The sequence below is a fragment of the Pipistrellus hanaki genome, assembly GCF_964339955.1.
Source record: "Pipistrellus hanaki genome assembly, chromosome: 16".
NCBI classification, from domain to species: Eukaryota; Metazoa; Chordata; class Mammalia; order Chiroptera; family Vespertilionidae; genus Pipistrellus; species Pipistrellus hanaki.
Window position 1 is genome coordinate 6,353,726 of NC_140518.1, and position 24,123 is coordinate 6,377,848.

The 24,123-nt window shown below is 37.8% G+C and overlaps 1 protein-coding gene across 3 annotated transcripts in view; it reads left to right on the forward strand.

Moving 5' to 3' along the window:
• Window positions 1-24,123, forward strand: part of ABCA9 (ATP binding cassette subfamily A member 9) — a 45,059-nt gene that overhangs the window by 15,522 nt on the left and 5,414 nt on the right. For all 3 annotated transcript variants that reach the window (XM_084863685.1, XM_084863686.1, XM_084863687.1), the window contains 19 exons: window positions 488-578; window positions 3,229-3,368; window positions 3,863-3,982; window positions 5,228-5,426; window positions 6,878-7,044; window positions 8,015-8,148; window positions 8,533-8,670; window positions 10,271-10,378; window positions 12,172-12,345; window positions 12,847-12,960; window positions 17,149-17,268; window positions 18,202-18,270; window positions 18,697-18,788; window positions 19,949-20,069; window positions 20,642-20,756; window positions 21,438-21,529; window positions 22,396-22,556; window positions 23,261-23,336; window positions 23,416-23,510. In XM_084863685.1, coding sequence (XP_084719811.1) covers window positions 488-578; window positions 3,229-3,368; window positions 3,863-3,982; window positions 5,228-5,426; window positions 6,878-7,044; window positions 8,015-8,148; window positions 8,533-8,670; window positions 10,271-10,378; window positions 12,172-12,345; window positions 12,847-12,960; window positions 17,149-17,268; window positions 18,202-18,270; window positions 18,697-18,788; window positions 19,949-20,069; window positions 20,642-20,756; window positions 21,438-21,529; window positions 22,396-22,556; window positions 23,261-23,336; window positions 23,416-23,510 — 2,326 coding nt within the window. The remainder of the gene's footprint in view (window positions 1-487; window positions 579-3,228; window positions 3,369-3,862; window positions 3,983-5,227; window positions 5,427-6,877; window positions 7,045-8,014; window positions 8,149-8,532; window positions 8,671-10,270; window positions 10,379-12,171; window positions 12,346-12,846; window positions 12,961-17,148; window positions 17,269-18,201; window positions 18,271-18,696; window positions 18,789-19,948; window positions 20,070-20,641; window positions 20,757-21,437; window positions 21,530-22,395; window positions 22,557-23,260; window positions 23,337-23,415; window positions 23,511-24,123) is intronic.

The following is a 24,123-nucleotide window of genomic DNA, read 5'->3' on the forward strand; positions in this document are numbered from 1 at the left end:
TGATTCCTGGTTAAGTGAACACACCAGGGTGTGGGTCTCTCTTCATCTCCTGGTTGGGGTGCATGCAGGAGACAATTAGTCTATGTGTCTCTCACAGCAATGATTCTCTCTCTCTCCACACCCCCTCCCTCCATTCCTTCCACTGTCTGAAAAGCAATGGAAAAAATATTCTCAGGTGAGGATTAACAACAACAAAAAAGATATATTATGCTTTATTCCATTTGAATGTCAGTTCGCTCGAAACAAACCCTTTCAATGTATATTTTTTTCTAAACTAGAGAATAAACTAACATGTCATTCCAATTATTGTATGACAAAGAAAGTGGCTTATTTATGATCAGGATTCAAATGCATCTGTTTTAGTGGGTCATGCTTCTAAAATATGTTGCTTATTAATGAATTTGTTTCTTTTATATTAATAGTGAAAATACAACACCTTGATGCAAGTTATTATTATTTTTTATTTTTTTTTGCTTTTAATACTTAGACCGAAAGGTGTTTATATCTAATGGGAAGCTGAGGTGCGCAGGCTCTTCTCTCTTCCTAAAGAAGAAATGGGGCATCGGCTACCATCTAAGGTACGACCTCACTGTTGGAGACAGGTTAGCACATGTTGGAAAAGCTGAGAGCAGGTGATATTGAGCATGTTCAAGTAGACTGCACAGCTGGTGTGTTCATTTCAAGAGATCCGTGTTAGAACTATGCCATGGGGTTCTTTTTCTTAGCTAGAGTAAAGGATATGAGGGGTTGCAGACATGAAGGCTATAAGGATGATGAAGCAATGTTTAAATAAAATTTTTGGAAAATATTTTTACAACACTTTGTTTGCTAGAAGAAATGTATTGATATTCCAGTCCCTTCTCTTAACATAATTCGTTGCTTATTTGGGTTTATTGCGACAGTTTCAGTAGCCTCCTCTCAATTCCCCATGAATTCATTTTTTTTCCTTCATTCTTTTCTGTCTCCTTCTCTTCCAGATTATAGTTATTATCACTATTAAGTAATGTCGGTCACTTAATAAGCATTGGCTATGGTTTAGGTACTAGCTAAGGTGCTGACATTTGGAATGCTCATATAATCATATTTAAACTTCCAGATAACTTTAAGATGGTTTTATTATTCTCCTTTGGCATGTCAGAGAGTTTTAATAATCCGCCCAACTCACTTATAAGTGGTAGAATCTTAGACCAAGATTATAGGTGTGATATGAATCACCCCTTGTACTCACACCAAAATATTAATATTTCTCAAAAATAATTAAAGTCACTTAATCTCCAGTGGTTAAATGAGTCCCCCCATTATTTACTCCAGGTGTTTGATCTGATCTAGCCTACCATTCCATCATGATTTCTTGGTACTACCTGATTGAATCTGTACCTTCCAACTAAGAGGAACCACCCACTGTTCTCTGGGAGTGTTCCATAGCGTTGTGTGTTTTTTTTGGTTTTTTTTGTTTTGTTTTGTTTTGTTTTTATATTTTTTTTTTTATTGATTTTCTTACAGCGAGGAAGGGAGAGAGATAGAGAGCTAGAAACATCGATGAGAGAGATACATCGATCAGCTGCCTCTTGTACACCCCCTATCAGGGATGTGCCCGCAACCAAGGTACATGCCCTTGACCGGAATCGAACCTGGGACCTTTCAGTCCGCAGACCGACGCTCTACCGCTGAGCCAAACCGGTTTCGGCCATAGCGTTGTCTTTTATCTGAGCTTGAGATAGGACATCTGTTTAACATGTCATCCTCCAACTCCTTCAACCCACATTCCAATCATATCCATTTTTGAAGGTCTTTTCTGAGTGTTTTCTTTTTGAAAAGCACACATTGTTCAGGAACCCTGAAAGCATTACTTTGAATTGCTGCCTTATGCAACTTAATTTACTTGATTTTCAGTAACTTCATCTATGGAGTAGCAGCAATAATACCTGCTTTGCATTTAAGACTAAAGATATTGAACGAATGAGTAATTGACAATGTGCAAAGCACTCAATTGAATTATTCAACTTCCTTCTCCCTCACTTATTTTATAATATGCTTTACATTATATTTATATTATTATATTATAGTATAGTTTAGTATAGTATAGTATATTTTGTTACAGGTTCCTTTAGAGAAGGTTCTGTATTCTTTTTTAAATATGTTTTTATTTATTTCAGAAAGGAAGGGAGAGGGAGAGAAAGATAGAAACATCAATGATGAGAGAGAATCATTGATCTGCTGCCTCCGGCATGCCCCCTACTGGATGGAGATCAAGCCCATAATCCGGGCATGTGCCCTTGACCAAAATCGAACCCGAGACCCTTCATGCTGCAGGCCAATGCTTTATCCACTGAGCAAAACCAGCTAGGGCTGTATTCTTACTTGTTATCTTAGAGAGTTCTTAGCACAGGGCCTTGTAAGCACAAAATATCTTCTTCTAAAATGGATTTTTTTTTTAGGTTCATGTCATCAAAGTCAATTGTGATACCCTCGTCATCCGATAGCCTTAGTGTACTTCAATGCATGTGACTAATAATAGGCTTCCTCCAATCCAATGATTTCATGAAGAACTTTGTCTGTTCTCATAATAAGACAGACCAGCTTTGACTTGAATACATTTTGGACCAAAAAAGAAAAAAGATCACATCAGCTACCATATTGAGGGTTTCCTTAGTGCAAGGCCCTGTGCTATCTAATACCAATTTTGTTTTGTTCTGTATTTTGAGATCCTTTGAGAGGTTAGTATTGTTCAGTCTCACAGATGAGACAACTGATGCTCAGGGACACTAGACCTGCATTCTGGAACAAGGATCAGTAAAACAATAAAACCATGTTCTTAAGGACTATACACAGTACCTCTGTTTTGTTTTTCCCATGTTCAAGTGCTAGTTTTTGCAGAACTCATACTTTACTGCAAAGGGAGAATTCAAAATTGAGTTATTGAACAGGTGGAAACAAAATTAGGCATTCCCTTCCACCTCACCCCAACCAAGGTCTAGCCAAATATCTCTTTTCACCAAATAATAATCCTTGAGTCACCTTTTCTATCTCTAACATCCCTTACACTAGTTCCCCTGCCATGTGGTACAGATGATACAGTTTGGACTATATTGGTATTTTTATGTTTCACTTCTTACATTAGGTTATACATGTTTTATCTCATTAATGAAAGGATGAGTGCATATTACGATTGCTTGTAGAGATAGTGTTCGAGAAAAATAATTTAAATTTACTCTTTTTAAACATTAGTTTGCATTTGAATGAAATGTGTGATCCAGACAATATAACATCGATTGTTAAACAGCATATTCCTGATGCCAAATTAACGGCACAAAGTGAAGAAAAGCTTGTATATATTTTGCCTTTGGAAAGGACAAGCAAATTCCCAGGTAACAGAATGCAGAGACCCAGAGTGGTTTATATTGATGTTACAATAAACTTAGTTCTTTTTCATTTGTTATTATAATGCCTAAAAAGCCTAACATGAAAGCATAAATCTCAATTTTCTAGAAAATATTTCTTAAATATTGGGGATTTCAACATATAAATTTTGGGTTGACACAGTCATTCCATCCATAATACTCTTCATAATCTAACAGTTAAATATGTTAAACAGATTAAGTAAAATATAACTTACTTCAAAATCCCTCACATAGGTAGTTTTCTAAGAATAAAAAAAATAACTTTAAAATTGTATACTCAAGAAGACATGGAAATGTATATACTGTATAGATCATTTTATGAATAAGGGAAAGTCTATATCATAACTTTGCTTCTGATTAATGCATTGTATTCCACATGAGTTTTCTATTTTTCTTAAAACGTTATTATCAATCTCATTACAAATCATATTCTTTTCATGCATTTTTGTGTCTACCTTTAGACCTCTACAGGGATCTTGATAGGTGTTCTTACCAAGGCATTGAGAATTACGGTGTTTCCATGACAACTTTGAATGAGGTGTTCTTGAAACTAGAAGGAAAATCAGCTATTGATGAATCAGGTAAAAAAAAAATTTTTTTTGAATTTTATATTTTTGTGCAGTATTTTATCTTGAAAATATACTTTGAATGATAAAATGATATGCTTTTGGAGTGTAATGATTTAGTCTTGTCTTGGGAAAATGTACAACAGATAGAAATGTATTTCTGTTACCTACCCTCTTCTCTCAGTGCTGGCCTCCCACCTTGAACATCCTATTTTTGTACCATGCATTTTTTTTAAAGCCTGTGGAATACTGCAGGGCATAAGACTAAATCCTCATGGAGCTGAAAATATTTATTATTATTATATTTATTATTATGTACATAATATAATATTCTATAAGCGCTATTGAGATAAGAAATTAGAGTTGTAGATTGACAGTTGCTTTTTTTGTGGTATTTTGATGACATCATTCCAGTGTCTTCAGGGTTTCATTGTTACTGTTGAAATTTTTTCTGTCAGTCTAATTGTCATCCTGCTATAGTGTTCTGCCTGTTCTCTCTAATGATTCTAAGGTAGTCCTTTGTTTCTGGTTTACTATCTGTGTCTACTCTTTATTGCACTTTTTCATTCTTATTTTCTGTTTTTTTTCCTGATTGATCAAATGGAGTTTTTTGTTTTATTCTTTTTGAAGTTATACACTTGGTATCTTTTCTTAGTGGTTGTTACACTTACCTTTTAATGTTCATCTAGCTTTGTGAAAGTCTAAAGTTGATCAATTTGTCTAGGCTCTTTTTCTAAAAGACGTAACTTTTCTCTTATTTTCAACCATTGCTATATTTAAAAAATCTTGTCTCTACCAATTTCTTATTCCCAGAGGGTAAAGAGGAGGATTTAATCTATATTAACTTTTCCAGCTGTGTCAGAAATGCTAAAATATTTTATCTGTTGACATGCAGAGACTGTTCTTCTTGGCTAAAGCTAAATATTAGTTTCTTTTCATTGATTTCTCTAGACTAAACTAAGTCCTTTAAAGCTGTAGACACAAACTTTTTTTTCTTCAGAAAATACAAATTTTTCTTTTATTATGTCATATTGTTTCTTCTTGTAGTGTATCTTTTTTTTTTTTTTTTTTTTTTTTTTTTTTTTTTGCTTCATTCCCATGTCTGTAGTACTTGCTCAGGTAAAACTATTAGTTAGATTACTTGTATCTTTGTCCAAGACTCTACTCTGACACCATGTGGTGAGTAGATAACCTTAGGGAAATCAAAATAGGGCACATCTAAAATGGCACTTTATAAATTACTGATTTTACATTTTCTAGATTTTGGAGTTTGGGCGCAATTACAAAGTGACAGGACAAAAGATACAGGAGGCCTTGTTGAGCTGGAACAAGTTTTGTCTTCCTTTAACGAGACAAAGAGAGCAGCCAGCGGCATGGCTCTCTGGAGGCAGCAGACCTGTGCCATAGCAAAAGTTCGCTTCCTGAAGCTAAAGAATGAAAAAAAAACTCTGGTGGCCATGTGAGTCCCCGAGGGTTTCGGGTATGCATGGTCTGCACATCCAAAATCAATCGGGGGGGGCGGGGGGGGTGGACAATCACAAATAAAATAAATTTCAGCAATTGTATATGGTCTTTTAAATATAGAAGCCAATTTTTAGTTGCTTAAGTGGGTGTGTAATTAAAACAGAAAAGTATGGGGGTTTTCTCTTCATTTCACAGAGAATCTGCTCTTATCAAAAGCTTGTAGTTTACCAGAAGCATGAATGTCAGCACTTAGGTCCCATCTCAAAGACTTGCCTCTGTGTGGGCTGCATCTTACTGGAGGCTTCATGTCACTCTCTGGAGCCTCTACCGTCCTCTCCAGATTCCTGTTTCTCACTGAGTGATACCTCCTGGCATGAGCCCTGCTTTCCACCCGGGCACTCACTCATTCCATTAGCTCCTGAGGGTGATTAGAAGCCCAGCAAAAAGGCATAGTCCAAAACCGGACAATATAGTCAACCATAGAGTCCATTTAGGGCATTGGAAAAAGAATTTTACATGAGGGAGAATTTGAATCTGATGTAGGAAAATTGAACATTTAGCTAAAGAGGGAAAGCATGATGGAAATTCAGACAGAGAGAACAGTTCAGAGTGTGGAGATGCATGGGAAGTCCGCAGAACTGTTATTAATTATTAACAGAGTGTTCAAAAATAAACAATTTTGATAATATATTACATAAAGCTAGAGAGTTTGGACTTTGTGACTAGTAAGGAGTTTTTGAAGTTTTAGTTTTTAGTTTGAATAAGCAACTGATATCATTAGAACATAATGCCAAGAAACTTAGCCAGGAAACAGTGCAAATGGCTTGGAAATAGCAGATAGTGGGTACAAGGAAAAGAGCCATTTAGGGCAATGTTGAAAGAGGTCAGGAGAGAGAGAATTAAAGTCCAAACTTGAAAAGTAGAAGAGAGAAGAAGGTGCAGGGCAAGTACTAATGATGATATGATAGACATTTCCAGCCATTTGGAAAAGCAAAGAATGGGAGAGAAATGAATATAACATAATTGAACTTCGGAAGCTGAGTGGATAAGAAAATGTTGGAACTTGCAGAAATCTGGGAGAGGAAAGGGAAAGTTATAGAGTATAGCAAGTCAGGGTATAGCTTTCAGTGGTTCCCCCCAAAAAAGAAATGCAAGACTGAGTCAAGGATATTGGAGAGGGATATTAAGAGTGATAATCAGCATATTTCCTAGGCTTGAATGACATGTCTAAAGGGGGTAGAGGGCGGCATTAGGAGAGAGAGAAATGTCAACGAGAGGTTCATAGGAACCATCTCATCTTAGAAAAAAAAAAAGAAAAAGAAATGGGGAGGAAAAGTATGATTCACATATGTGGTTAGTATTTGTAATTTCCATTATAACATCCATTTTCTGTCCACATGTAAATACCTACGTACATGATTTTCTCTTACCTTTTCCTTTATGCAGATTACTGATTTTGGGCATTAGCCTTTTCCCTCTGCTTCTGGGATATCTGTTCTATGAGATATATCGAAAGAGTTACTCTTGGGGACTGTCTCCCAGTATGTACTTCCTCTCACCAGGACAACCGCCTCAAGGTCCTCTGACACACTTACTGGTCATCAATAAAACAGGTGAACATGGAGCTCAAATGCAACCTTTCAATGTTGTGCTTGTTCAGAGATTCCCAAGACAGCATAAATCATGAAGGAAAAACATCATATTCTGAATGTTTTATTTTATTTTTTAAGCCTCAGCCAAGGATATTTTTTTCCATTACTTTTTTTTTTTAGAAAGAATGGAAGAAAAGGTGGTGGAGGAAGGAGAGAAAAATATTGATGTGATAAAGACTCATCAATTGCTTGCCTCTTGCACATGCCCTGACTGGGGCTGGGCATGCAGCCGAGGTACATGCACCTGACTGGGAATTGAACCCAAGGCCCTTTGGTGCATGGGCTGATGCTCCAAATACTGAGAAACATCAGCTGGGCTATTTAGAAAGCACACATGATGCTAAACAGAAAATTAATTTTAAAATGGCAAATAGAGGGTGGAAGAGTTGGTTTTAGAAACACATTTTGCAAGTTTACTTGACTATGGACTGTTCTTCTAGATCTTTCCATAACATTTTTAAGTACTATGCATTTTTAGGCTCTGGAAAGAAAATGTATTTCAAATTTCTAAGAAAATAGAAGATTAATATCTTGGATGATAATGATAATTTTAAATAGTATTTTTTTCAATTGATTTTTATTGAAAATAGTGTTGACACTATTACAGATGTCTCCATCTTCCCCTCCTTTGCCCACCTCCGCCTCACCCCGAGCCCTCTTTTCCCCACTGTTGTCTGTGTCTATGGCTTATGCATATTTGTACATGAACAACATTATAAGTAAAATACCTAGCCTCTAGGTAACGTTACCTTGTCATATCCCAGTATCAGAATGGGTTTTAGTACCACACCATCAATTCTGCCTTTTTAAGCAAATCCTCATGATGGTATGCTTTGAGTTACATTATTTAGTTTTGTTTTGTTTTTAAATATGTTATTTGACTTTTGTTTTACTACATTTTTGCTTCTTTTGAACTTTACCTTCTTGGTAGGATCAAGCATTGAAAACTTTATACATTCACTGAGGCAACAGAACATAGCTTTGGAGGTGGATGCCTTTGGAACTCTACATGGCTCCAACGAGCCATCCTACAATGGGGCTATCACAGTGTTAGGTGATGACAAGGTATGTTGGGCTCTGATTGCTGCATCTCACCAAAGATGGTTTATGAATGTGCAATCTGAGAAATATTTATTGGGCTACGTAAAAGACCAATTGGCTGTGAGAAGATGGGGTAGTTCTTATTTGTAGAGGAGAAGGTGGACTACAGTTAGTTACCCACAGCCTCCATATTACATATTGTGGCTGATGTGGTGGCTAGTAAAGACCACAATACTGTATTTCTTGGCAGTATTTGGGGACTTCATCAAATATTAGTGGTGGCGGTATTCATTGTATTCAGTGCTTTAGCCTTATTGTGTTGTCAATACTTTGTTTTCTATCAGATTCTCTCATTACATTTTGCATTGGCTTTCTGAGGACTCAGAATGCACATTTATTTTCTTTCAGCACCAGAAATTTTCAATAGCATGCAATACCAAAAGGCTGAATTGCTTTCCTGTCCTCATGGACATCATTAGCAATGGACTACTTGGAGTTTTTAATTCTTCAGAACGCATCCAGACAGATAGAAGCACATATTTTACAGTGAGTATAATATTATCTCCCTTATCCTGAACTATAAGACATTTAAAAAAAAATACCTGAGATGCTGAAATACCATCATGTTAATTTTTATGAACTTATTGAATGAGTTCATGTTTGTTTGTTTGTTTAATATATTTTTTATTGATCTCCAAGAGGAAGGGAGAGAGAGATAGAAACATCAATGATAAGAGAGAACCACTGATCAACTGCCTCCTGCACACCCCCTCTGGGGATCAAGCCCAGGCATATGCTCTGACCGGGGATCGAACTGTGACCTCCTGGCTCATAGGTTTATACTCAACCACTGAGCAACACTGGCCAGGGTCATGTTCTATATACTTACAAGTTACTTACAATTAAGTATAACATTGTAAACTTAATTGGATGACTTAGGGTCAGTGGAACAGCAGAAAATACAATTAGTTCAGAAAAAGGAATGACTTTTGGTCTTAGATCTGTCACCATCTCTGGTCCTAAGTAGTAGGACCTGGTTGAAACAGCCAGGGTCATCAAGGCCAGATGCTGGGGCCTCCTTAACAACTTGACTTCAGCAGGCCTTGGTTCACCATTCCACACAAAACAATACAGATGAGAATTCGTCACTGGGGTTTCTTTAGAAGTAAATGAGGCAATGTGAACACCCAGTACAGTTGGCCAAGCTAGTATAAACATGAGTTATAAAATCCATAAATGCAAGAAGCCATAGGTGCTCAATAAAATGCATTTGTTATCATTACTGCTGTTAATATTGCTTTTCTTGGGATCCACTGTTTCTATTAAAGAGCATTCAGTTTTTTTTAGATTGGAAAACTGGCTGAGTTAGAACTAGAAGCAGTTCTTGTTTAAAATATAATTTGCCACTGAATTTTAGAAGGGGCTAAGAGAAGAGAGAAGGAAGATAATCTCAAAACTCATGATTTCAGACCTCATGATACAGATGGCTCGCAGTGTAGTAAACCAACTGATCATAGATCAGATCAAAGCTTCTAGCAAAACCCAAGGCCCTCTTTGACCTGATAGGATTTTGACATTTTTAAGACTTAATGCCCTTATGTGGAATGTGTGCTGATCATTTTTCTCTAAACCCATCACTTTTATTTCCTAACATCCTCCTACTAATTCATTTATATCTACCAGGTCCCCAAAGGCGTTTAAATTTGCTACTTATGCACTAGGTTGAGCCAGAGGAATGATTCTTCATAAGTGTTAGACTGAGCTGATTTGGCACCAATTTTTGAGAGTAGCATTGGCAGTCCACAAGCTCTATTGCCCATAGAGACATCATTCTAAATGTTATCCTCACAAAGTCAGAGAGCAGACGTTTTGTGCTTACCTTGCATGTTATTAACTGTGGGACCTTGGCCAGTTTTTGCAATCTGGCGGCACTTGCTTCCTCCTAAGGAGAGCAGGAGGCATGTTGAAGTTCCCGTGTTGTTGCAACTCGTGATTGAAAATTAATGTGGAAAGAAGTTGCAAAGAGAACCTTGGGAAGTATCTCTGGTGGTCAGATTGGTTGATTTATTTGAGTGATTTAGTTAAGAAAGTAGAAATGAACCTTATACCCAATTGCCATCAACTCTTGTGTTCTGCACTATTTCAGGAGTCCATGTCTGAGGAGATTGAGTCCATGAGCAATACCTTCTTCTGGGTAGTTGGGACGGCCTGTTTTACTCCTTTCATTGCCATGAGCAGCATCGGTGACTATAAGGTAAGAAGGGTTGACCAAGTGTTTACATGTTCTTAATGCCCAGGGAGCACTTCCCCATCTTCTGACCATAAATTCATATGTAGGTGGTACACCCAATGTATATACCTGAAACAATGAACACCCAAGCATTTTCATTAAAGGTTGACAACTATAAAGAAAATGCTGTTTTTCTTAAACCAATAAGAGATCTCAGGAAGGGCAGATTCCGAGATATCATCACCTAACAGGAAGTAGGAGTTTTATCTGCTCTACCACTTAGTTTTATTTCTAGATGCTTACCCACAAACATCCCCTCTTCCCTGATAGCATAACAGCCTCCCTAACTGCTAAGGCGATGGGGCCTCATTTGTCATCTCCTATTCCATTTTCCACACCGTGTAACAGAGCACTATCTTAAAAGCACAGCCCTGATCTTGTTAATTACCTGCCTAAATCTTGTCAGTGATTCCTTATGAAACCAAGGAGTGAGAATGAAATACCTGAATAGCCTCAAAAACCTGGGTGGACCCAGGTGTTTCCACTTGGATCTGATGCCACTCTCATCTTGATAACCATGTCCAGCTCTACTGGCTTCTTTCCAGGGTCCCCTACACTTCAGCTCTTCCCACTGCCCAGCCTTCTCTCCTCCTAGTCTGCCTGCCTGCAATGCTCCCGACCAGGCACATGGATACTCCCACTCGTGCTTAGACCCTAGCCCTTCACAAAGGACCCCTCCCTCCCGACCCGAATCCTGTATTACAATGCATCTGCTTTGTAAAGCCTCTCCTATGACCCTGAACCTCCTTAACACTTTTAATTTTACTTGTTTTCCATTTTTTACTTTAATAACATTTTTAAATTATGTAGCTATTGTTGTACATATTTGCTTATTGCCTTTTTACCCACCTCTCCCTCCCCTCCAAAACCTAAATTCTACAAGAGCTCTTTGACCAATGCCAAGTCAGGCACATGAACAAATGAATAAACAGGACTTGTCAGCCCTCTAATGTGTCCTCGCTGTCATTCTCTTTCCTGCTTCCTTCCAGCTGTACTCTTCTTTCCAGAATACTTATCTGCTTTCCAACTTTCCCCTTAGTTCATCTTTTTTTATAGACTCAATTTTAGATTTAAAATTTTAATTGCTTTTTGTGCTTTACTGTTAGAACGGGCCAAGTTATATGTTAGGACCTTATGTTAAAACCATCACCGCAACAAAATACAGCTTATAGTGTGGTCCACAATATCAAAAGCCACTACTACTTTTCACTTACAGGAATGAAAAGTATGGTTTGCTTCAAGGCAGGGAGTGTAACATTTTAATGGGAGACTTCTTAGGCCAACCTAAAGAAGCCATTTTAATGAAATCAACCAGTGAGATGATCATTTCTTAGGCCGCAAATAAAAAGCCAATTATAAATGCACTATTGACATCCAGTATACAATTTATCTATCTTATAGGAAATTGTAAACCTACATCTTTTGTTTATTTGTACAATTAGCAAGTCTTCAAGATGTCAAAGGGAGGAGTAGCTTTGGAAGGAAAGGAACAGGTATCTTCTCATTCAGACAATGCCTAGTCATTCTGCGATGGAATGTAAGCTAGATACATGGGTGCATTTTCCCTTTATATAATGAAGTGGTCATGTGATTTACAGCATTATTAATAGCCCAGAAGCAGGAGTGTGGCACGTGAAACCCAATTACTAAGTCAGTATAACATATAGAAGGAACATAGAACGTTTGTGAATACATAGTTGTAATTTCTCAGCCTGAATGATCAGTACCTTTGATAACTTCGTTTTTTTTTTAACCAGAAAAAAGCTCACTCCCAGCTCCGGATCTCAGGTCTCCACCCTTCCGCTTACTGGTTCGGGCAGGCATTGGTGGATGTCCCACTGTACTTCTTGATCCTCCTTGTGATGCAAATAACGGATTACATTTTTCACCCAGAAGAAATGATAGTTATAATCCAAAGCTTGTTAATTCAGGTAAGTGGCAAACATTAGGAAATGGTTTATTAGATTTTTAAGAAAATATATTTTATTGATTTTTACAGAGAGGAAGGGAGAGGGATAGAGAGTTAGAAACATCAATCAACTGCCTCCTGTACACCCCGTACTGGGGATGTGCCTGCAACCAAGGTACATGCCCATGACCGGAATCGAAACTGGGAACCTTCAGTCCACAGGCTGACACTCTATCCACTGAGCCTAACTGGTTAGGGCTAGATTATTTTTTTTAATATATTTTATTGATTTTTCCCCCCTCCCTCTCATATAATACATACCCTCCCTCAATAGAAAGCATCAAGAGTAGACTAGATGAAGCAGAGGGCTAGATTGTTTTTAATGGATGTGGTAACATTATTCATCTTAAACCAAAGGATTTCACCTTACTTCTGCTAGTGCATAGCTTGGAAAGTTGGGGTTTAAATATGAATACTTTTCTAGATCGTGTTTACCTTATTCAACTTAATCTTCTCTTTTCAGATCCTGTGTAGTATTGGATATGCCACATCTCTTATTATCTTGACATATGTGATTTCATTCATTTTTCGCAATGGGAGAAAAAATAATGGCCTTTGGTCATTTTTCTTCTTAATTGTAAGTAAGCATACAGTGCACATTGTTTTGTTTTGTTTTGTTTTTAAGCCAGTTTATATAATTTTAAGATTGTATATTTTAATCTTTATACTAAACAGATTGGTAAATTAATGTTGCTCTCTAGAAAATTCTAAATAAGATAGTCATAGGCATATATAAGATACTGTATGTGAGAGTGTGCACCATTTATAAAGTAGGACCTCAAACATGTCTCCAAGTGTAGCCTGTCCCTGGAGCTAGAGACTTCTACCTTCAATAGTTCACTTACAATTTTACTTGAATATTTAAAAGACACCTCAAGGATCACATTTCTAAAATATAATCCTTTCCTCAATCCTGTTCTTTTTTGTCTTTTCATATCTGACTTTACTACAGTGCACTCTCCCCAGATAATTGCTCATACCAGAAATCTAGACTTATCTTCGATTCCTCTCTGTTTCTCCTCAGATTCAATCCATTCATATGACCCTAAAAGTCAACATTTCTCAGGTCTGTTTGGTGTGTCTCCGTGTCACTGTCACTCCCATTGTCAGCATCTCTCTCTACTGCAGTATTGCAACAGACGTGTAACTGGTCTCCTGCTTTCTACTCTTGCCTCCTGTAAATTATTCTCCATATAATAACCAACATGATCCTTTTAAAATAAAACATTATTGAACAGTGTGACCTACATATGGAAAGTGCACCATAGATTCATGTATCCGGTTTCTGAACTTAATAAAAGTGGAATCAGGTAGATATTCATAGAAACAGAGTCAAATGCTAGTTACCAGGGGCTGAGGGTGATAAGATGAATAAGTTCTGGGGATCTGATGTACAGTATAATGATTATTGTTCACAATATTATATATTTGAAAGGGGCTGTGAAAGTAGATTTCAAATGTTCCCACTATAACAACGGTGACAAAATGGTAATTATGTGTAGTGAAGGATGTGTTAGTGAACATGATTTTGGTAATCTGTTCACAATATATAAATGTGTCAATTGATCACATTGTACATCTTAAATTTACAAACTCTTATTTGTCAATTATATATCCATAATGCTAGAAAAAAAGATGTGCCACTTAAAGATGAAATTCATTCAACCAAGAAATAAGTCAAAATTCAACAAAATAAAAATTACTATAAAAGCCATGAGTAGGGGTCACTTTACTCTGTGAAATGTGTGAATATTAGATAACTTTGCGAATCATGGTTTGGTCATATTAATATAGAAAAATTCTCAAATTTAATGATTCCTTTTGTAAAGCAAGCATAACTTTAATAACAATCTTATGGAAGATATAGTTAAAAAGAAAATTCCCTGCCAAAGCCAGTTTGGCTCAGTGGTAGAGCATCGGTCTGCGGACTGAAAGGTCCCAGGTTCGATTTCAGTCTAGGGCATGTACGTTGGTTGTGGGCACATCCCCGGTGGAGGGTGTGCAGGAGGCAGCTGGTCAATGTTTCTCTCTCATCGATGTTTCTAGCTCTCTATCTCTCTCCCTTCCTCTCTGTAAAAAATCAATAAAATATATTTAAAAAAGAAAAAGAAAAAGAAAATCCCTGAGAAATTTAATCAGAAAAATTAAGGATAGCTCTCTAAATAAAAAGATGCCCAAGCAACCCCAGAAGTAAATTTTTAAAAAATAATAATAAATACGCAGGTGTGATTTATTTCAGAATAAACTGATGGCTCAGTATTAGCAGCTATAAAACTAAAAGAAGAAAACTGCCTTTGTTAAGAAAATACTGTACAACTCCTTTTTTAAAATATATATATTTGTATTGGTTTCCGAGAGGAAGGGAGAGAGACACTCAGAGAGAGAGAAACATCAATGATGAGAGAAATCCATTGATTGGCTGCCTCCTGCATGCCCCCTACTAGGGGATGCTTGAAACCTGGGCATGTGCCCTTGACTAGAATTGAACCAGTGACCCTTTAGTCTACAGGCCAATGCTCTATCCACTGAGCCAGGCCAGCTAGGGCCCATACAATACTTTTTTTTTCTTTCAAAATGCTGAGCAAAATGAAAATATAAATATAAAAAACACAAATTACCAAAAACAATATCATATTAAATAGTAAATTATGTAGTTATTCACCTAATATCAGCAGTAAAATGAAGACACCTACAATCATTAATATAATGTCCTATCTCAGTAAGATGGCATGGTGTGTACTGTAACTCATGGTCTATAGAAGAATAGACTGTCACCATCTTTTGGAAAAAGAATCCGTTAGTAACTATGGGAAATTTAAGTGCACATACTTCTCAGAAATCTTCCTTAATGATTATAAATGTAAATATACAAAAATTTATGTTGACCAGCATTTATAGGACCAGAGAAATTGGAGCATCATTCTAAAATTATTACATTCTTGCACATCCATTCAAAGAAATACTAAACAGCTATGAAATGAATAGCTGGTATGCCAAAAATGAAAAGGGGTGTCTCTGACCCACTGGGCAATGGAAAAAATGCAGAATGTGGAGTGTTGTGTAATAAATGGATCCTTTCTCAGAATCTAAATTTAGTAAAAACTCCTGCTGGTTTGTATGTACATTGAATTTGAGAAACCCTGCTGTGTCTTAAAAAGTTCATACAGTGGTGCCTCGCATAAAGAACGCCTCGCACAGCGAACGCTGCACACAACGAACTTCATTTCATGATTCATACAACGAACTTCGTTTCACACAACGAAGTCACCCGAGCTTCCACGATCGCTGCCGATGTATTGCATCCTTCCGCGCAGGCACTGCAGGCAGTCGTTAGTCACTGCGCTTAACTTAAGCACGTATCGCGGCAATCATTCTTCATTACGAATTAAATCACGCACGTATCACGGCAGTTGTCCTTTTAAGTTAAACTCAATATTTTTTTTATATCATGGCTTCTAAAAAAAGAAGGAAGGTGATTTCTGTTGAAATGAAACAGGAAATAATTAGAAGGAGTGAATGTGGAGTAAAACAGTGTGACCTCGTCAAAGAGTTTGGCCTCAGCAAGACCACCATTTTCACCATTTTGACAAATAAGGATGCAATCAAATCAGCCAAAGTAGCCAAAGGAGTATCAAAACTATTTCATGAAAAACATAGGTCTTCAATCCACGAGGAAATGGAGAGGCTATTAGCGATTTGGATTAAGGACAGGCAGGTGAAAGGTGACGTAACAACCCAAGATATTATCTGTCACAAAGCCAAGAGAATTTATGACGATCTAAAGAAAAACTGGAAGTAGCAGCAATCAAGATAATGAAGAAGAATTCAAAGCCAGCAGGGGGTGGTTTTTTAGATTTAAGAAAAGGTGTGGAATCCACAGCGTTACTATGCATGGTGAGGCTGGCAGTGCTGACAAGAAAGAAGCAGAAAAGTTTGAGCTTATTGAGGAACACGAAGAAGAGCTGACAACTGAAGAGCTCCAAGCACTTCTGGTCCAGCAACAGGACAATGCTCAAAGGGAAGCGTCATCTGATAACGAGGAGCAACAATCAAACAATCAACCAATCCCAACTGCTGACATCAAGAACATCCTGGTCAAATGGAAGGCAGTTCAGGAGTTTACCAATGCCCACTATCTGGATTCAGCTGAAGCAAACAGGATCAACGATCTTTACTCCGATACTCTTGTCCGTTATTTCCGGCAGATGTTGGAGAAAAGAGAAAAACAAACGACTTTGGACAGGTTTTTCATGAAACCATCGGCCAAAAAGCAGAAAATGGATGAAGATGTGCAAGATTCGGTAGACTCTACTTAGTCTGTCTTAAAATTAAAAAAATGTGTGTTTTTTTTAAAAAAAAATTATGTTTTTAGATGTATCTAAATAAAAATAATAACAAAAAATTTATCTTTTTTATGTCATCTTAGCATATTTTATGCTACAGAACGAATTATTTTTTTTTAACATGTATTGTTATGGGAAAATGCGTTTCACATAACGAACTTTTCGCATAACAAACTTGCTCCTGGAACAAATTAAGTTCGTTGTGTGAGGCACCACTGTACTCCATCCAGATCAGAATTGTGACAGTGCAAGGCAGAATTCTCTGTGTTGCAGAAGAAAAAAAAATGGCAGTACTGGCTTGGGAAGTTGAGATGGAAATTGAAAATAAGAACATTTATAAGATGAAGCTCTACTCTCTTGCAAAGCATCAAAAAGTTCAGATTGTTGCACTTTAGTGAAACTATACTGTGTTTCTATTTTAGGTCACCATCTTCTCGATATTTTCTACTGAAATAAATCATTATAGATTTCTAGGGCTGTTAACCTGCACCCTATTGATACCGCCTTTCACACTGATTGGCTCTCTATTAATTGTCTCACAGGTAAGAATTTCACTCTTGTCCCTTGATCATGAAATGTGTGGCCACTGAAGGCAGCCTTGAATATTGTAAAAATGTAGGTAGAGTTTTAAGTTGTATAAGGTTTTAGGTCTCTGTCTTCCGAAAGTCAATTCACTTACCACAGGCAAGAATCATGTTCTCATTCAATAGGAAAGCCTGCCTTGATTTATGAAGGTCAAAGGCAACTCCACAGTAGTAGAACTTCATAGTTCTCATAATAACCCTCACTCCTAGGAACAAATGACTTAACTGAGAGGCCAATGAGATGCCCTTCTTATGGTATTTTGGACATGTCAAGTCTAAGGCTCCTCATAGACATGCATTGGGAAATATCAAGTGTCCAATTAAATTATGAGTCTGATATTCAGTGTGCAAGGTTTTGAAGATTTGGGGGGATGTAAAGCTAAACATTTGAGATTCCTCAGCATGTAAGTTATATTTAAGGCCATGGAACTAGGTGATATTACCTACAGATTAAGTTTAAGTAGAATGAAAAGACAGTCCATGGACTTGGTCTTGAACTCCAAAATTTAAAGATCAAAAAGGGACTGTTGTGTGCCAGGATCTATTCTCAGACACTCTCCTTAATGAGATAGAACACCCACATATAAGGATGTACATCAGCACCACTGAGTTCCTCCTAGCAGGGCAAATCCTGCTAACTTTCAGTGTTAAAATATAAAGTATAAAAGCATTGTAGCCTACAGCACAGGCACAGGGTAACAGGTCACCAAGTGACTTTAGAAGCAAGGAGGACATGCTGCACAGTCAGAAATTGACTTTTATCTGGTGCATGAGCAAGAATCACATAGAAGGCTGGCAAGGTCATGTAATGGGCTTTAAATTGTCTTAAGTGAGATGAAAGTCATCCACAGATAGAGGTCAATCTAAATACACCTTTTTCTTGCTTTACAGATTCCTCCTGACTCGATGGAATATTTAGGAGAAGCGGAACAGTATCTAATTTATCTGGCATTGCTGATAGTAAGAAGACATTTCCATTTAAATGTTCTTGCATGAGGGAGATTCATTTGTATGCTTTGCACTAAATTAAAATTTTAATTTTAGTGCTTGAAAATTTGGCACTTTACACATTTGAACACACACACACACACACACACACACACACACACCAACAGAGGCTACAAATTCTGGACCACTAATTTTATAATGTTCGTCTGAGGCTGAGTATGAAACCCAAACTCTCACTGGCATGAACAGAGTCAGTATCAGTGTACTCCTACTTGTGCCATGCTCTCTCATAGAATATTAAACACAATTTCTCAATCTTGTGAAAATGTTATCAAATCTACCTATACATGATCAAACTCTTTAAGTCATGTCTCATATTGAAATTGTTGTTTTTCATGGTGATGCTAATTTTGATTTTTTTTCCCCCCCCCCTCATAGCCTTACCTTCAATCTTTCATTTTCCTTTTCATTCTACGGTGTCTGGAAACAAACTTTAGGAAGAAACTGATAAGAAAGGATCCTATATTCAGGTTGAAATATTCGTGTTTTATTTTAATATTTCTTGTTAAATACATTTTAATAGGCTTCAATTGATTGAGTAAAAAGTACTGTACAGGATTATTTTTAAGGGACTGTGTTGTATACAAATTATAATTTCATGTTAATGAGCTTATAATATAGCAAGAGAAGCTACCCCAGCACACATAAGACACTGAAAAAATAAGGCAAACCATAATTTCACTAATGTTCTAGAAGAAAGAGGTAGCACTTAAAAATAATGGCTAAATATAGACAAGTAATTGGATAAGTGTAGCCAATTCAGGAAGGAAGAGGAGTCTGAACAAAAGGACAAAAATTGGAATAAATGCCGCCACCCTATAGGTTCATGAAGGCTGCTGGAATAAACTTGAAGCCTTGTGTTGGAGGTTAATAGGAAATTAAAATTAAGCTAGATATTGGAGTGTCTTGGAATAGGGAACCATTGGGAAGGTTTTATAGATTATGCAATCAGAAACAGACAGATATGTTTTGAAAACTTTGCCTAACTCAAAAAATATGACTGAAGCTCAAGTCTAATGTAGGCAGTAGAGCAGGAGAGTGACAGGATGACAAGCATGGTTTAGAAAATCTACTGACTGCAGCCATTTGGGATGGCATGAGGGAAAGAGACAGGAATCAGCAGTAATCAGCAGTGGGGATGATGAAGGAAAGGGTTAGATTGGTAGTAGTTAGGAAAGAGTGATTCTGATACACATTCCCAAGATGTGAAAGTGCTCAGAAACTGGTGATTCCGTATCTTCGGATCTCTGGGACACATCCCTGATTCCAAATGTTTTGATCCGTTCTTCTCACAAAGCCTTCAGAATTCCAAAATATCTGTGTCAAAATTACAGTCCCTAGATTCCTTTATCAACCCTGTCAGACTGTGAGTACTTTTATTATTTATAAAAGAAGTCACAGCCAACATGGAGAATGAAACTTAGACCAAAAGCAAGCATGGTGTGAAAGCACTATCATTTGAATCACTGCTGGAAAGTAGGCTGTCTGCAAGGCACAGGGCACAGCACAGAAGCATGGAGATCATGTGGTCTCAAAGTTACTCAGACTATGCAAATAATTGACAGCAGTTTACACAATGTTCATTATTTCTGTTACAAGTTGTTCAACTGGAAACCTGCTCTGATTTTAGAATTTCACCAAGAAGCAGTAAGTTTCTTCCAAATCCAGAGGAAACGGAAGGGGAAGATGAAGATGTTCAGATGGAAAGAATGAGAACAGCGAATGCTGTGACCATCCCGGACTCTGATGAGGTAGAACTACTAGCAATACCCTTCATAATATACTACTGTCTGTCAGATAAAGTGGGCAACTATCTAATCTGAATTTGGGGGCAAGGGGACACACACACACTTTGAAGTTCTTTCATCCTTGCCCATAGAGCTCATTACTTGATTTCAGTAAATATGCAAAGCCAGCAGAGATCTAAGAACACACACAAGTTACTTTTCAGTCATAGTTTTGGTAGGTAAGGCTAACAATTGCAAAACCTAAAAGAGATTTTGGGAGCAAAGCAATCCAGAGGAGAGAGTTCACCTGAGGTGTATGTGTGCGCATGTGCGTGTGTGCCTATGAGTGTGTGTCTCAACAGACTTATTGGTTAGACGAAAGTCTCTGTTGCTATTTTTTGAGGAACAACGAGCATGAATCAGATGATACAATGCAAATATCCTTTTGCAGGTTGAGGGAGTTTGCTTTAAAATGGCATTTTTGAGGAGAACTGGTAGGATTCACTATTTTGTATTGGGAAAGATCTGGCCGGAAGGAGGGAGTATGGGACACACACTCATCTCAAGGTGATAATGTTATTCCTTTGTCTTTCCAGAAACCAGTCATCATCGCCAATTGCCTCCGGAAGGAATATGTAGGCAAAAAGAAAAACTGCTTTGCCAAGAAGAAGAAAGTTGCCACAAGAAATGTCTCTTTCTGTGTTAGAAAAGGTTGGAAGCAGGGTGATCTTGACCTCTGAAGATGAGGTCTTTCGAAGGGAATAATGCCATCCAAATATGGGAACATCCACTGCTAAACAGAAAGTCAGCCAGCTCATCAGCAGTAGAATTCTGACCCAGCCTGTTTCACAGCCTGTTTCATGGCCTGTTACAGTCATTAGAAGACATTAAAGCACCATAGGCTGTTGTGCTTTGTCTGCTAAAACAAACAAAAAAGAACAACATTCCAAAAGGACACAGTGTTTATGTTAAGAAGTATACAGCAGCTTTCTAAGTAGTCACATTAGTTTCACAGCAGGAAATACCGAAGGGAACTCACCAGACTACGGTAGCTCATTCTTCATAACTAACAAAGAGCACGTTTCTCAAAAGAGTCAATGAAATGCAACAGGCACTGGAATCAAAATTTGTTTCAATTCCATCTCAGCCTCTTACTGGCTGCATGACCTTGGGCAAGATATTGATCCTCTTTACACCTTAGTTTCCTCGCCCATAAAATGAAGGGACATAAGAACACTCAATTTTGTGCGTGGGTGCGGGATAAGTGAAATAATGTACATAGCACATTTGACATAAAGCTTGACACATAGTGAGAGCCCTCACATCTTATGTGCTTTTATTTTTGTAAATGTTTGCAGTTATAATTCTGAGCATACCTTTTTTTTTTTTCAGGTGAAGTTATAGGTCTATTAGGCCACAATGGAGCTGGTAAAAGCACAACCATTAAGATGATCACCGGAGACTCAAAACCAACCGCAGGAGAGGTCAGTGACACATGCAAAAGGGTGCTCATGAGCTCTGCCTCGATGGATGTTTTACGATACATGCTGATGACAATTTTTAAAAGCACAGGCGATCTTTTCCTACTAGTCAATGTGATTTATGCATTGAGTTAAGAGGATAAATTAATACAAGTTCCTCTCCTTAATTTTTAAAAGTAGTTAGGTATTGAATAAAGCTGCATGTTATCTATACTATGCCTCTTATCAGATGAACAAATAGAGACATTAAAAGGTGAGATTTTGGAAAGGAAAGCTAAACACTCACTTTACTGGAGGTCAGAGATCTTTGTTTTATGGATTGATGTGTCCTGAGAACTTGTTAAATTGAATTGCCAAGATCCAGTATTTATTCAGAAAACAGAGGTCATACGTTGGAGGGAAATTGAGTAATTGTCTAAATTCCATAGCAAACACTAGAATAGTATATGAATGGCACTTGGCTGTTTGTCCATCCTAAGTCGGGTGAAATGACGGACAGAGGTCCAAAGTCAAACAATGGACAAATGAATAAGCAAACTTGAATTCAATCACGGTGATGGGCTTAGTAATAAAGCCTAAACTAGAATGGAGGGCTAGAACGATATGGAATATCTGCCTTTTGATGTATTGAGTTTCTGTCATCTTTTCCCCAGAGCTACGTGTGTACTCTTGGCAGCCATGTGTGTAAGAGGAGGACACCACTGCAGTACGCTCACATGCGCGCGCGCACACACACACACACACACACACACACACATACACAAACACACACACATACACACACACACACACACACACAAACACACACCACATACACCACACCACACCACAATTTTGGCCAGAAGGTGAGAATGAACTTTTTTGTGTAGGTGATTTTGAAAAGGAACAGCGGAGGGGACACCCCCAAGTTCCTGGGGTACTGCCCTCAGGAGAACGCGCTGTGGCCCAACCTGACGGTGAGGGAGCACCTGGACGTGTTCGCAGCGGTGAAAGGGCTGAGGAAAGCGGACGCCGCCGTTGCCATCACACGGTACCTGGGGAGAAACACACCTATTCCTCTATTAGAGCGATGTCATAGATTCACAAAAAGCTAAGGAAGGACCATGCTAACTGATGACTCCATACTTACTGATTTGGGAGGAGACTTGTTCACCTAGACCCCAATTCAGCATTATGGTCTCTCATTTTCTGCCTGGAGAAGAAAAGTCCAGTGATTATTCTTCATACAAAAATAAGTCATTAAAAAAGTGAATTTAAAAACCATGAAAGGGCTCTGGCTAGTGTGGCTCAATTGGTTGGAGCATCGTCTCATTCACTGAAGGGTTGTGGCTCCATTCCTGACAGGGCACATATCCAGGTTGGGGGTTCAATCCCCTGCATGCAGGAGGCAACCAATATATGTTTCTTTCTCTCCGCCTTTCTCTATCTTCCCTCCCTCTCTCATTTCCCTCCCTCCCTCATCTTCCTCTCAGTAAATAAAGTAAAATAAAAAAATGGAAGGTTCATGAAGTGTCCAAGATAATTTGAATTTTTTTAAATTTTACTTTTCCATCACAGTTGACCTTCAATATTATTTTGTATTTGTTTCAGTACATAGACTCATGGTTAGACAGTCAAATATAGTTTCAATTTTATGATCACTCTGAATAACACTGTAGTCTTCTGATTCACCCCGTCTCCCATGTGCCTCTTGGTTGTGCGCTGGTCATGTGGGTTGACTCCTGTTTGCTTCAGGTTGGTGGAGGCGCTCAAGCTGCAGGAGGAGCTGAAGAGCCCGGTGAAGGCCTTATCAGAAGGAATCAAGAGAAAGGTAGGGGCAGGGCTGGGGTTACCCCAGGAGGCCCACTGATTCCAGATCCCTGCCAGATGCACTGTTCCTCTCCTTCCAGCTGTGCTTCATGCTGAGCATCCTGGGAAACCCGTCCGTGGTGCTGCTGGACGAGCCGTCCACAGGCATGGACCCCGCGGGGCAGCAGCAGATGTGGTGAGAGGATGTTATGAGCAACCCAAAGTGAAAGTGTTTTTCTTAGCAAATGAAAGACCTCAATATTATCAGGAAAAGCAATAATATGGGGAGGGGAGGACCTGATAGCCCATTGCAGCCAATTTTTATGGAGGAAAAAAAGATATTCTAACAAATTAATACTCAAGAATTTCATTGTCATCTCAGATTGGGTGTGCATGGCCCAATTTTATACTCAATCAGATCAATCTACATTAACTTTTTCTGTGACATTTCCAGATACATAATTCTATTAGAACAAAATAATTATTTAACTATTTTAGGATATATTTTGAAATCTGTCATTTTGCACTTTGATGCATATGTCATTATTATCATGTTTTTAAATACATTTTCTCTTTTTCTACCTTTTTTTCCTACTGCCTTCATATAAATTCTTGAAATTTAGCATTTTTCTAAACTTTTTACACAATGTCATTCTCTACATTATTCAGCCCAAGCCATGCACTGAATTATTCACTCTAACCAGTAGTTTGGTTATTTCCATGCCTGTTACCCCTGCAAAAAATAAAATGAAAAATCCTTTCTTTGTGTGATCTGAATTCACTGATTATTTCGTATGTGCCCATGGAAA